Below are 14,608 nucleotides of genomic sequence, written 5' to 3'. Positions count from 1 at the left end.
TAATAAAACCAGTGTAGGTTCTAAGTCCCCCATACTTCATGGTTGGGAGAAAGAGAAAAGTAAGAACAGAAATAAAAGTCAGTCATTTATTCATTCAAAAAGCATTTATTAAGCATCACCAATATAATAGGCACTTTGTGAAGTGCTGGATTGCATGGTAGAGTGGAAACATTCCCTGTCCTCCTGAAGTTTCTGTTCTAGCATAAGAAACAGACAAAAAGGGGGTAATTTAATTTCTTGTAGGTAGTGATTTATACTCTGAAGAAAATAACCTATCGCCGAGCTCTGCGAGAATACAGAGGGCACCTGACTGAAGGCTGGGGGATAGAGTCACGGAGAATATGATATTTAGGCTGAGCCTAAAAGATGGCAAGGAGTCCACCATGGCAATAGCAAGGAAAGTGTGTTACAGAAAGCAGCAGCATATGCAAAGGTCCTGAGTTGGGAAAGAAACGAAATTTCTAAGCTCCAGGAATTCCAAGGAGGCTGGTGGGGCTGGAGGGTCATCTGCAAGGGGAAGACTGGTGTGCAATAAATCTGGAGGTAAAGCAGGAGCGAATCATGCAGAACTGAGGGGCTATGGAAAGAAGTCTGAATTCTCTCCTAAGAACAAAAAGACCCATTGAAAGATTTAATCACAAAAGGAGGAGGAGATTTCAAAACTGTTAAGAAAAAGTTCCAAACTCTACATTCAGCCCAAGGTCTAACACCTTCCCCATTAATAGGCCTGTCCAAAGGTGTTCAGAATGACACTAAAGCTCTGTCAAGTTCTCAAGCGCACTACTTACAAAGGCAGGACAGGGTGGAGAGGAGCAGTATTGGAAGGTAGTTCTCAGACACCTCCAGAGGGGTCTGAGAGTCAGGCCACCTCATTCCCAGAGCACCATGTTAGGAAAGCTTTGGGTTGAGTTTGGGAGATCCCCACTCTGCTTCAAAAGGTCATGCTGACTGTGCTTCTCACAACAGGAGGACCAAGTCACCTGGGAGAGTTCCCAAAAGTGACCTACAGAAAAACGTGGTCGATGAATTTGATTTACTTTTGACCAAGTTCCACAATGCAGTTATCGGTATACAGAAAGATGTGAATTTTAGTGAAACATGCAAGATGCTTTCATGAAATTTGAAAAATTAATTGGACCTGGCTGACATGAGAATTATTTGTCACAGAGTTCAGTTTCAACAATTTGTGACCAGAACTGAACATAATTAAAGCAAACCAAATCAGGAAGAACTTATGGAAGCTCAGGAAGGAAAGCCTCTTTTGATTTAGATTTTAAACAGCAACTGGCTCTGACAGCCTCATCTTTTGAAAGTGGAAATATACCCAGGGAAAGGGATGATGTGGGACTGACGGGTGCCTTCTGATGTAAGGGCTGAGGGATTCCAAGGAGCACACTTAGTAGAAGCACTTAGAAAACAGCTACCCAGGGAGCAAGATGCAAGGGCTCTTGCATGGAGACAAGCGCAGACGCTGGAGAAGATGGAACGCTGTGAGATGTGCCAGGTAATTGCCTAGCCATCCTGCAGGAGAGAGGCTGGGTGTTGGAGCATCTGTTCTGCCATGTAACGCTGTACCACGAAGCAGAAGAATCCTGTTCCCATGCTCGCAATCACCACACCAACAGTGGATGTCCACTGTGCCCCCTGCCCAGGGATTCCAGAACGCTCTTTGAGTCCCCACCCTTCTCTTTAGGAAGAAAGTGCTGAAAAGAAGGCTGGCAAGATGGAGCCCAGGGGCTCCTCTCCCAGCTCCCTTGTCCACGTAGAGAAGGGCTTGTGATTGGAACCCAGCCGCAGGGCCCAGACAGGAGGCTACTCTGCAGGACAAGCCTGGAGTATTCCTGAGCGTTCACACTGAGCTGCTTTGAATTAAAGGGAACAGAAGCCCTCAGGTAGCCTCTGCCTTAGCAGCTCTGGGCTTCTGCCACAGGCAAGAGCGGTGGCCCTGAATCCTTCTGCTTCCACAATATGCACACCTGGCAATGATCACATACTCACACAGACCAGCAGGGCTCCCAAGTAATTTTCTCCACAGCCTGCACTTCCATCCTTTCTCACCTACTTAGAAATACAATACATTTGGGGGTGGGAAAAGTGCAATTAGCATGATAAAAGGGGTGACATGGAATGAACCCTATTTTTTTTTTTTCTTTTTAAGGAAAGTATTTGCAAACCTGAATATATTTCTAGTAAATTTTGAGACCTCCGAGGTCAGGACATGAGAGCCTTGATCCAGGGCAGGCTGCACTTCACCCTCCAGCCCTGAACACTGGAGCAGCACTCTCCTCCTCCCAGCTGTGACAGTCATGGCCCATAACCCCAGGGCTCTTTAAGTTGTAGGACAAAAAGGTTCCAGCCAGTAGGAGAAATCACAGGGGAAAGGCGGGGTCAAACACACAATTTCACAGTTTTGCCAAGATTAGCATGTTTTTCTCCCACTTCACTCTGAGCCCTTGAACCCTGAGCACCAGGCACAGGCTGGCCCAAGCATGGGTGTACACAGCTGTGACTGGTTACACAGGAGGTGCAGACTCCACTAAGGACACTGTCCTTCTCCACAGGGAGCTGAAGGGAAACGCACACCTGAAGAAGATGCACCACAGAGCCTTCCAGGGGGCCACGGGGCCCAATATCTTGTGAGTACATATCTTACTTCCCAAGGAGCTGTTCTCATTATGCCTGAGGATTTAAGAGGTGTCTATAAGAATTCCTTCCACCCACGCACCCAAAATATTTTCTCTTCCAGTCTGTCACTGAGACTGAAAATCTGTTATCAAAGATCCACTCCTTTGTAATGAGACCTTGTCATTTCTAGAATCCCAGTTTAAAATATATTCCCCCAACACACACACCACTACCACTACAACAAGGCCTACGGAGTCATGTGCTCAATCCCTAACAAATCTGTATATCACTAGATAACTCTATAAAGCAGAATAAGAACACTGGTACCTAAACTGATAAGGACACAATAGCAGCAAAAGTCTGCAGTCCCTGGGGCAGGTCTCCTGCCTTGATTGTTCCACCAAGGCCAACACTAGACATCATTCCCTGTTGTCAAGTTCTCCTGTCCATCCATCACCTATTGATCCCCTCCCATGTATTGGGGAAGTTTTCTGAGTGGGTTGGGGCATGGAGGGGGGGCAGGCTGTGCTGATGGAAGAGTTCATGGGACATCAGCAGCAGCCTCTTAGAAGATGGGCAGTTTTTAAATTTCCACTGACTGCTCTTCCTCCTCACATTTAACTTGATCAGTGTTTCCTTGGACATTGCCTCATCTAGAAAAATCAAGGAGTTCAGGGCCTTGTTTACAAAACCTGAGCTCCCTGCACAGCTCTGCCTGCATGGCCGCTTGCTTTCGACTGATGAAGCCAGGTTTGATGAAGCCAGGTTGCCTTTAGAGGACATGCATTCTGCTACCCAGGTAGATGATGGCTCATGCCACACAGCAGCTCTGAATAGGGTAGCCACCTGTGCTTCATGAAAACCTACCCTGCAGAGCTTGATCAATCAGAGACCAAGGCATCTGAAGCCCTATTTCCCCTGGGGTAGAGCACTAAAGCTGATGTCATCACATGTGCCTGCTGTCTCATAAAGCAGGTAGTTATTTCACTTTTGCTAAGTGGAAAGAGGTAGAGGGGGGAGAGACGGAGAAATGCTAATGAATGTATGACAGGTACAAGGAGTTATACTCAACCTTGACAAGAATAATAGAGTGCATAAGAAAAAAAACAGCATAGCTTTTTTGAATTTAGATCTTAATGAGAGTAACTGAAATGGAAAGTTAGGGGAAGGTGAGATGAAGAAAACATTCCTCACATCTAGAATGAGGCTATTGTTCAGAGGAGGTTTCAATGAATCAAATGTATAATATAAATAAATAAAAAAGCCTTTCTCCCTTTTATTGTTCAGGGATATTTCTTCCACCAAACTGCAGGCCCTGCCTAGCTATGGGCTGGAGTCCATTCAGACGCTAATTGCCACCTCATCCTATTCTTTAAAAAAATTGCCATCAAGAGAAAAATTTACCAATCTCCTGGATGCTGTATTGACTTACCCCAGCCACTGCTGTGCTTTTAGAAACTTGCCAACAAAAGAGTAAGTAAAAAACAATAAGTAAAGCCTGCCAAGCTGTGGCAGCAGCTTAGACATCAAAACACAACTGGTGGAGGGCTCCCTGCCCTTTCACTCCCTGCCTTCTAGGCCATTTTCAGAGAGACAGGAAGAAAGTGAACCATCCTGCTTCCTCCTGAAAACCAATTCCAAAGAGTCACTTCACCCTGCAGCTAGAGACCTCTGAACTCCATTCTGAGTTAATTGAATTATAGTCTTAAATTATTAGGTTATCATAGCAGCTGTAAAATGGATACATAACTGGCATTTTAAAGATCAATTAGCTCTAATCCTTATCAGAGCCAATAATTCCTTAAGAGGTGGGGAAGTAGCCTCAAGAGGATAAATTTTAATGTCTTCCTCTTTAATAAAAGATAGACAAAATCCCCACAGAAAGTTTTTAAGCTATTTCTCTCACAGCAGCAGACCATCTTCTGTTTCCGAACAGAATCCTAGCTCCCTAAGGACCAGCTTAGGGAACAAAAAAAGCTCAAACTCCTGGCTGCTTTGTGTCCAGTGAGGGGCATCTTACTACTTCAGCTGACTCACTTCAGTGCAGAATGGAATGGCAGGGTGTGCAGAGTTTCATTCTTTCCTTAAAGCACTGTTTTCCAAACCTTTTTTTTTTTTTTTTTTTTTTTACTAAGATGCATAGAAAATACCTTCTTTACATTGTAACCCAGCACACATCGCATATATAACAAAACAAAGCTTAACTTTTCACATGTGACACACTCTGATGTTTTCTTGCCTATTTTTTTTAGTCTGCTTTGTTCCGTGGTTGGTTGTGTGTTTGAGAGGGCTCATGCAAGGCTCCCTGAGGAAGTGACTTCTGCTGAGCCTTGAAGAACAGGTAGAAGTTGGCTAGACAGGTGTGGGGGAAAGCATGCCAAAAAGACAAAACAGTTCCTGTGAAGGCACAAAGGCAATAGACAATAGGATGAAAGTCATTCAGAAAAACTGGGACAGGGAGACTTGGTACACGAAGGAAGGTGAATAGGAAATGGGGGTGAAGTGAGCCATGACAAGGCTCTGAGTGCCAGGCCAAGTTGTTTAGAGGATGGGAAACCACTGAAAAATTTAAAGCAAAATTACTCAGACTTCTTTTTACCAAACATCACTCTGGCAGCAGGATGGAGGATGGGTTGGAAGTGAGCAAAGCTGGTGAGAGGCCAACTAGAAGAACAGTACAGACAGTGGTTTATGATAAAGCTGACTCTGCACACCTCTTTTGTGACAAAGGTTGTTGTCACAACCTTTCTGAAATTACTGGCAATACTTTAGTTCAGGTGTGTGTTTTTCCCCCCAGTAGATGAAAGAGACTACTTCTAGGTATAAAAGGGGGGAGTGGATTATGCAATTGTGGGCCAGTATCAAAGTACAATGGGAATGTAGTTACACAGGGGTTGACTTGAGTGGAATTAACTTGCCTCCTTCCGTGACCCTAAAGCTTGAAACCTTGGATGCTGATGAGGATGAAAAGCCTGAAGCTGGGCCAGTGGATGTTTGTGCAATCTCTGAGTGACCCTCTGCCCTGCAGCTGTTAAGTCTGGATAATGCTCACAGCTGCCTGGGCAAAGGGCCCCAAAAACTTCCTTGGTATCTATGATTAAAATTTCAAAAAAGATAGACAGAACCCACTGCTATTATCTGAAGGACAAGAACAACCACATTTCATGTTAACTGAAGACTAGTACACTCAGAACCTCTTAGAGTCAGATTAGAGCCAGCGTGCGCGCGCGCGTGCGCACGCGCGCGCGCACACACACACACACACACACACACACACACACACACATTTTATTCAAATTTCAGGATGTATAATCCTCACCCCAAATGACAAGCTGATTATTTAAAATGAGTCCAGTGGCCGAAACCAGTTTGGCTCAGTGCGTCGGTCTGGGGACTAAAAGGTCCCAGGTTCGATTCCGGCCAAGGGCATCGCATATACCTTGGTTGCGGGCACATCCCCAGTGAGGGTATGCAGGAGGCAGATGGTCGATGGTTCTCTCTCATTGATGTTTCTAGCTCTCTATCCCTCTCCCTTCCTCTCTGTAAAAAAAAATCAATAAAATATATATTTTTTAAAATAAATAAATAAAATGAGTCCAGTGGGTCAAATAGTTCAGATATACTCTCCATTTTCCTGATTCTATACAGTCATTCCTAAAAGAACCTGTCCTGCCAATATTGGGAAGGATAGTGTATAGAAATGCCCAGTTCGGATTGCCTCATATCTCCTTCCTCCTTAGGGAAGATTGAGGTTCTCAAAGCCTGCTGTAATTCTTCTATTTCTTCCTCAACTTTTCCTTTGTTCCTACCTTTGGTTTCATTTCAAGGATATAAGCATATATGCCTTCTTTAATTCTTTGCCTTCACTCTCTCCCCCTTCTATTGGCCAAAGTACTAAAAGAGAAAGATGAAGGAAAAAGAAGCACCCACATACACTCCTGGGGGAGAGGGGAGTAGAAAATTCACATAATGTCAGGTCCAGAAGCTTCAAACCCTTAAAAATGAGATTCCCAGTTACAGTTCAAAGCCATGAACTCTGAAGGGTTATTTGTTCATCAAGGTGAACGCAGAGAGGAGAGTGGTAAGAAGCAAACCTTAATATACCATAAAGGCAGCTTTTATTGAGCACTGAAAAAACTGATTCAATCTGACAAATTTTTAAGTTTTTTCCTCTTCAGAGCCCACACGAAACACTTAGCATTCAAGCATTTCATCAAAGCTGGAGGCACTCTAATGACAATTCAGAAGCCTCTGCTCTCTCTCCAGGAAGCGATTCAGCTAGGACAATAGTGCAGAACATGAAGCTGGTATAATGGGCAAGGAATTTAGATGAACAAAGCATAAATAGACATGACCAGATTTAGTTTGAAGACCAAAAGCTCAACTGGTATTTTTTTTTCCACCTCTTCTCTTTCAGGCAGAATTTTTCATTTTCCATTTTTGAAAACGTTTCTAAACAATGTGAAAGCACAGCGAGGAAACCAAATAATGAAACCCTGTAAGTATTTGCATGCGAAGAAACTCAGGAAGCCCCATCTCATTCTGCGTGTCCCTTATTAGTATTATCAGTGTAACAATTTTCTTTCGATGAAAGTCCTGGTTGGGGGGATGTTTGCAAAGCATTTTAAAATAACTTTAAAATGAGAACTTTTATTTGTAAGTGGCATCCAGTTGATCAGGTATCTCATTCAACTGGTTAAAAGAAAAACCTCTCTAAATAAGTACCTACATGTTCATTCTACAATTATATTAAATTCTCAGAACTCCAAATTTTATTTGCATGTATTTTAATGTCATAAGGGCTTGTTTAAATGAAAACTTAGTTCACTAGGAATTTTCTCTAGTCATATGGTCAGTATCCCAGCAAGATCAACCAATGGCAGATATGGCTTCTAGAAGTAACAACTTCCTTCCAAGAGACCAAGGCCACCTTGACCACTCCACTCTGGAGCTTAATGTTATTCAGCCTCAATGCCATCACTAGTATACACTGGATGGGATCTGAATTATCATTCTATTCACTTTTTTTTTAACATTTTCCTGGCTGCCTTGGCATTTCACATGCCTTCAAATGTAAACAAGCGTGCTTCAGAAGATAACCCCAGGGTCCCCAGGCCACATCTACTGTGATTTAGAAGTTTGATCATTCCCCCATGTGTCCTTCAGGCTCTAAAACCAGATGTCCTTCTAAGATATCTTGCCAATTTCCTGACCCTTTTCTACATCTTCCCGCCCCGCCCCCTTCTTTTCCACTCTCAATCTGCACGTTATAGACAGCAGGGTAGTGTGATGGAAGAACCCTGGGCCTCGTCACTCCTCAGAGTTGGATGTGAATCTTTGGCAGTAATGTTCCTGTTAAAACGCTGAGTATTCCTGGACAAGAGTTATGTTTTGGGGGGCCTTTCTTCATCTGTAAGGGACAGCAGAAGCACCATTTGACTTTGAGAACTATGAGGGTGAAGGGAGTTGAAGAATGTGACAGCATCCAGGGTACATTATAAAAGACACCAACTCCTTTTCTTGTTCTTTTAACTAGGTCTGTCACCATCTGGCTTCCAATGTTTCTTTTGCTCACCCTTCCTAATCTTCCCTCTTGATAGTCTCCCTATGCGTCACCTTCCACATTATTATTATTATTTTTTTTTTTGAATTGCATGGCTTTTTCCTCATCAACGGGAAACCACCTCTGGGTACAGCCAATGGTAGCACCAAGGGATGGTTTGGGGAGGGGAAACTTTAGCTCATTCTCAATAGTCCTCATTGCCCCCCCCCCTACTGCAAGCCTTCCCAAATGAGCCTTCCCAAATCTCATTTGCTAGCACTGCTTTAAAACATGTCCCCTAATCTCCAGCATCTCCAAAATTACCTGAAATTAATGTCATTTAAAAATATGTACTTCCTGCAAAAAACATTTTTATGATAAATCCCCGTTCTCCCTTTCCCACCAGATTCCTGCCATTCCTAAGACCCTGGAGTTTAGGATTTCTAGAGCCAGCCACTAAGCCTTACCTACTCTCCCAGGATAAAAAGGTGTGCTTATTGTTATGGCTGGCCCTCTGTTCTACAGCTCCCATCTCTGCTCCTCCTTCCTCTGACTCAATATCGCTAAGCCCATCCAAGTCCATTCACATTCCCTCCATAAGCTTCAGTACTTAACACAGCTCCATGCTGAGTTTTGTCAATAAGCACGATGCTGCCCTCAGGAGCCATCCCAGGTCACAAATGTAAGTAGCAGCAGAGGCGTATTTGGTCTGAAGATAAATCACCAAGGAGAATATTGCTAGACATAGGCCCAGTAATGCAAAAAAAAAAAAAAAAAAAGAAAAAAAAAGATTGGGCAAAGGACCAGGGGAGTAAGAGAATTAATGTGCCTGGCCTTTTATTAATATTAAATATATTCAGAATTTTTGGAAGTTTTCTAAAAGCTGAGGCAGTTTTATTAAGGGATAAGGAAATTAAGGCAGCAATTGTTTGAAAGTTTACACTTGAATTAATATAGACTTTTATTTTGTAGGAATCATCCAGGGAACTTGCTTAAAATGCAGATTCCTGGGCTCTGTCCCTAGAATGTTTGATTCTGGATTTGAAGTAAAGCCAGGAATCTATATTTTACAAACACTCTGGTGATTCTGATGGAAGTGGTTCAAGGACCACACTTTGAAAAAGGCTGACTGAGCTGGTGAAGTAGAGGAAAGGGCCCTGAACTGTGGGTATGCAGACCTCGTGTTGCCACAGATGCCTAGTGCTGGGGAACTTAGGCAAGCCACTAACCACCTTTAATCCTCATTTCCTTAACAATAAAATGAGGGGGTCAATGAAGTGGTCTTAGGGATCTTCCTAATGCTAAGAAATAACCTATTTTCTTTAACCATGCTTTATAACCCCCTCTTTAAAGATTAAAACAATAGGTAATTACATTGATGTGCATGAATTGAGGACTTACAATTAATAATGAAACATATGAGGTTCCTTTGCAGTCTTCTGTACACAGCAGCAGTCCTTCTATGAATTCTGACACCTTTCTAAAGTCCTGGGTCATAGATTTTTCTTTTTTAAAATCTGTGTTCTTTCATTTAAGTAATTGTGTTGCTCCAATATATCACTCCATCCACTCACTGAATTAGGTACACACTTACTTATATGGGACATAAGAAGCTACATTTTGAAGGTAGAGAAAAATGCTTGTTTAATGTGTGAGGAACCCTCAGGTGAGATACATAATTGTAATGGCCCTGACAGGAAAAAAAAATATGACTAATTCTCCAGCTCCCAAGATTATAGCAGCCAACTGTGAGCAAAGAGAAAATTTGTTGAGCCTGCATGCATCATACTGTAGTCCCTGCTTCCTCTCAGAGCGAGGATCACTCTGGTTTATTCATTGCACACACATTACTGAATGGATACTCAGAGCCAAAATTGTGGGAGGCGATGAGATTCCAGAAATAAATAAAACCTAGTCCCCTGCCATCAAGCAACTAATAAACTATTAAACGCATCACTGCATAATGACAATGTGGTTTGATAATTATAATAGTATCTAAGAGGGAGAGAAGGGGTAATAAACTCCTTGGAGGTGTAGAATCAAGAAAATCGTAGAGCCAACTTTAAGGATGAGAAGGAATTCACCAGAGAAATGAGAGGGAAGGGAAGAAGAAACAGCATATATGTACAAAGATAGAATGAAACAGAACTTCTTCTGAAAGCCACTAGTCACTTCATGAGACCAAAAGGACAACTGCACAGGGATTTGTGAGTTAATTATAAGAATCTCTAATATCCACTGAACACTTAATACATGTCAGAATTTATTCTAGACATTCCACGTGTGTCCCTGCATTTAATCCTTAGCATGATCCTATCAAGGAAGATATGATTATTGCCCTATTTGACAAATTTGTTTTCTAAAGAAAATCGTCCTCTGTAAACAACTTCATTAAGTCTTTGCATCAATGTATCAATACTAGGTGTACCGGTTAATAATGCAGATTTTGTAATCAAAGAAAACACAATCATTTCAAGAGAAACATCAAAAGTGCTTTATTCAAAGTAATGTCCATCACTAGCTACACATTTCCCCCTCTTTCATGTAATTTGTGGATACCGTCCCAATTGAAGTTTTCTTGTTTTGAGGCAAACCATTTAGAGACCAAATTTTCCACTTCTTCCTACATTTTGAAGTGCTGCTCAGAAAGTGCCTGTGCCAGTAATCAGAAAAAGTGGTAATCTGAAGGAGCAAGGTCTGGTGAATAAGGCAGGTGGGTTAATACTTCCCAGGCAAGATCTTTTAATGTCTTTAACTGGTCTTGAAGTGTGTGATGATGCGTTATCATGAAGCAAAATTACTTTGCTGTGTCTTCTGGCCCATTCTGGTCATTTCATGATAAAAGTGTGGTTCAAATTGATTATTTGTTGTTGGAAGCAATCAGTATTAATTGTTTCACCTGGTCTTAGAAGCTCATAATACACCACATCTTCCTGATCCCACCACACACAGAGCATTATCTTCTTTCAGAAGCAGATAATGCCTTACAGTCGATGTTGATGGTTGACTTGGATCAACCCATGATTTTTTGCATTTGGAATATTCAAAATAAATCCACCTTTCATCGCCAGTCACATTTCGATGCATCAAAGACTTGCTTTTGTGCCACTGAAACAACATTTTTCTGATAGTTTTTCAATTTTCCATTTGTCTTTTGTTCAGCTGATGTGGCACCCATTTTCCTTCCTTTAAAATCTTTCCCATTGCTTGTAAATGATCGGAGATTGTTTGCTGAGCAACGTTTAATCTTTCTGCAAGTTGTTTTTTAATTTGACACGCATCTTCATTCAGTAATGCTTGTAACTGTTGGTCTTCAAATTTTCCAGTTGACCTAGATGTCCTTTGTCTTTCACATCAAAATCATCACTTTTAAAGCATTTAAATCAGCATTCACAAGTATTTTGAGATGGAGCATGTTCACCATAAGCTTCCCAAAGTATATGATAACTTTCAGCAGCACTTTTCTTCAAAATAATGAATTAAAACTTCCTGAAAATGCTCTGTAGCATAAAATTGCACATTTTCAAAAATAAAAATATCTATGCTAGAACATTCAGAAAATTTGATATATGAAATTTTGAAGCTTGTCAATACAAAATAGCATACATATCAAATCACATATATATCAACATATGTGTAACTCCATTTATTGAAAAAATATGCATTAATCAGTATACCTAGTATTATATATATATGGTTTTTTATTTCCTTCTTAAGGAACACCTACATCAATTCAGAGTTCTCAGATAATTTAACAAATAAATGTAAGACTAATATTGTTGTGGCTTTGTTTCCTTTTATTTCTTAGGCTTTAAAAAACAGTAAGAATTATTGTTGAATTTTTTTAAATAATCAGCATCATAAAAAATCCCTTAAGTTTACATTGAGCCTAAATATTCTTCTTGCAGTTATTCTGCCATCTTTGCTGAGAGTGAACTGAGTGGCTGGGATTATGACTATGGTTTCTGCTCACCCAAGACAGTCCGATGTGCTCCTGAACCAGATGCTTTTAATCCCTGTGAAGATATTATGGGCTATGTATTCCTTAGGGTCCTGATTTGGCTGATTAATATCCTAGCCATCATGGGAAACATGACTGTCCTCTTTGTTCTCCTAACCAGTCATTATAAACTGACAGTGCCCCGTTTTCTCATGTGCAATCTCTCCTTTGCAGACTTTTGCATGGGGCTCTATCTGCTGCTCATTGCTTCAGTTGACTCCCAGACCAAAGGCCAGTATTATAATTATGCCATAGACTGGCAGACAGGAAGTGGGTGTGGAGCTGCTGGCTTTTTCACTGTATTTGCAAGTGAACTTTCTGTCTACACCCTCACAGTCATCACACTAGAAAGATGGCACACCATCACCTATGCTGTTCAGCTGGACCAAAGGCTACGATTAAGACACGCCATTCCGATTATGGTTGGAGGATGGTTCTTTTCTACTCTAATTGCCATGTTGCCCCTTGTAGGTGTCAGCAGTTACATGAAGGTCAGCATTTGCCTCCCTATGGATGTGGAAACCACTCTCTCACAAGTCTACATATTAACCATTTTGATTCTCAATGTGGTGGCCTTCATCATCATTTGCGCTTGCTACATTAAAATTTATTTTACTGTTCAAAATCCAGAGCTGATGGCTACCAACAAAGATACAAAGGTTGCTAAGAAAATGGCAATTCTCATCTTCACCGACTTTACCTGCATGGCACCAATCTCTTTTTTTGCCATCTCAGCTGCTTTCAAAATGCCCCTTATCACAGTAACTAACTCTAAAGTTTTACTGGTTCTTTTTTATCCAGTCAATTCTTGTGCCAATCCATTTCTGTATGCGATTTTCACAAAGGCATTCCGAAGGGATTTCTTTCTGTTGCTGAGCAAATTTGGCTGCTGTAAACATCGGGCTGAACTTTATAGAAGGAAGGATTTTTCAGCTTATACCTCCCACTGCAAAAATGGCTTCATTGGATCAAATAAGCCTATCCAGTCTACACTGAAGCTAACCACATTGCACTGTAGATATACAGTTGATGAGACTTGTAAAGAGTGTTAACTGTTCCATCAGTAACCACATTACTGAACTATGCTTAAATATGTAGAAATTATCTGTACCAGCAATTTTAACAGAGTTGGTTTTTAGGAGATTATTTATTCTTGGGCACATTAGGCAAAGAGAGACCTATACCTAGCTCAAAGTATGGTCCATGACCATCACCAGTCTAAATACTATTTGTCTTTGTTACATGATAACGTAGAATACAAAAGTTGGAAGTGTTTAGAAACTTTTACAGCAATTCTGACAGAATGATTTTATGTCTGTTGAATCTACTATTAAAAAGTTAGGTGGCATTTTACATCTTTGATTTTTTTTATTTCATCTTTATAGTAATTTTTATTGCATTTTACAAAAATATTAGTCCATAAAAGATTAGAAATTTAAAATAACTTGTCCTTTTTCTTCATATAGTTTGAGAAACACACTCTAGAGATGAGCTGTCCAATCTGACAGCCACTAGCCACATATAGCTAAGTTTAAATTAAATCAAATTAAATTAAAAATGCATTTCCTCAGTTGCACTAGCCACATTTCAAATACTCAGTAGCCACGTGTCTAATGGTTACCATATTGAACAACACAGACACAGAACACTTTCGTCGTCATAGAAAGTTCTATTGAATAGTACTGTTTTAGAGACTTTTATTCATCCCCTATTATGTTCTATCTTCTAAAATTTATGTAAGGTAAGCATCTAAAGGCACTTTTCAGCCTCCTTTCTTGGTTTAGTGCTTAGTCTCTAACGACCAATGAAACATTCCTTGTGGGTATGAGTTTTCCTGTCTCAATGTTGTTTTCCTATCTCTTAGCTTAAAATCTTGGCAATGGTATTCAATAAGTGTGCTGAATTTCACTGAAGTTACAAATTCTATAAGAATTTTTCTTTTAAGAGCCCCATCTTTTTATTTAAGTAAAATAAAATATTTAAGTATTTAAAAATATTTACCTTTATGCCCTGGACAGTGTGGCTCAGTTGCTTGGAATGTCGTCATGTGCACTGAACCGTTGTGGGGTTGATTCTCCATCGGCACATACCTGGGTTGAGGATTTGATCCCTGATCAGGACAAATCCTCAATCAAATGGAAGGCGACCAATCAGTGTTCTCTCTGCATCACTATTTCCTACCCTTCTCTCTCTCTCTCCTTCCCCTTTCTTTTTTTTTTTTTTTTTTTTTTTTTTTTTTTTTTTTTTTTTTTTTAAATATATTTTATTGATTTTTGTACAGAGAGGAAGGGAGAGAGATAGTTAGAAACATCGATGAGAGAGAGTCATCGATCAGCTGCCTCTTGCACACCCCCTACTGGGGATATGCCCGCAACCAAGGTACATGCCCTTGACCGGAATCGAACCCGGGGCCCTTCAGTCCCCAAGCCGACGCTCTATCC

General features: G+C 41.0%; 1 protein-coding gene across 1 annotated transcript in view; it reads left to right on the top strand.

Annotated features, from left to right (window-relative positions):
- The window catches only part of LHCGR (luteinizing hormone/choriogonadotropin receptor), a 52,307-nt gene extending 38,787 nt beyond the window's left edge, over positions 1 to 13,520 (top strand). The window contains exons 8-11 of the mRNA XM_036435265.2: positions 2,562 to 2,636; positions 3,913 to 4,098; positions 7,043 to 7,123; positions 12,076 to 13,520. Coding sequence (XP_036291158.1) covers positions 2,562 to 2,636; positions 3,913 to 4,098; positions 7,043 to 7,123; positions 12,076 to 13,219 — 1,486 coding nt within the window. The 3' untranslated portion in view covers positions 13,220 to 13,520. The remainder of the gene's footprint in view (positions 1 to 2,561; positions 2,637 to 3,912; positions 4,099 to 7,042; positions 7,124 to 12,075) is intronic.
- The last annotated feature ends 1,088 nt before the right edge of the window (positions 13,521 to 14,608 follow it).

The sequence above is a fragment of the Pipistrellus kuhlii genome, unplaced genomic scaffold (assembly GCF_014108245.1).
Source record: "Pipistrellus kuhlii isolate mPipKuh1 unplaced genomic scaffold, mPipKuh1.p scaffold_m20_p_13, whole genome shotgun sequence".
NCBI classification, from domain to species: domain Eukaryota; kingdom Metazoa; phylum Chordata; class Mammalia; order Chiroptera; family Vespertilionidae; genus Pipistrellus; species Pipistrellus kuhlii.
Note: the sequence above shows the minus strand (reverse complement) of the source record. Positions and strands in the feature narration are given on the sequence as shown.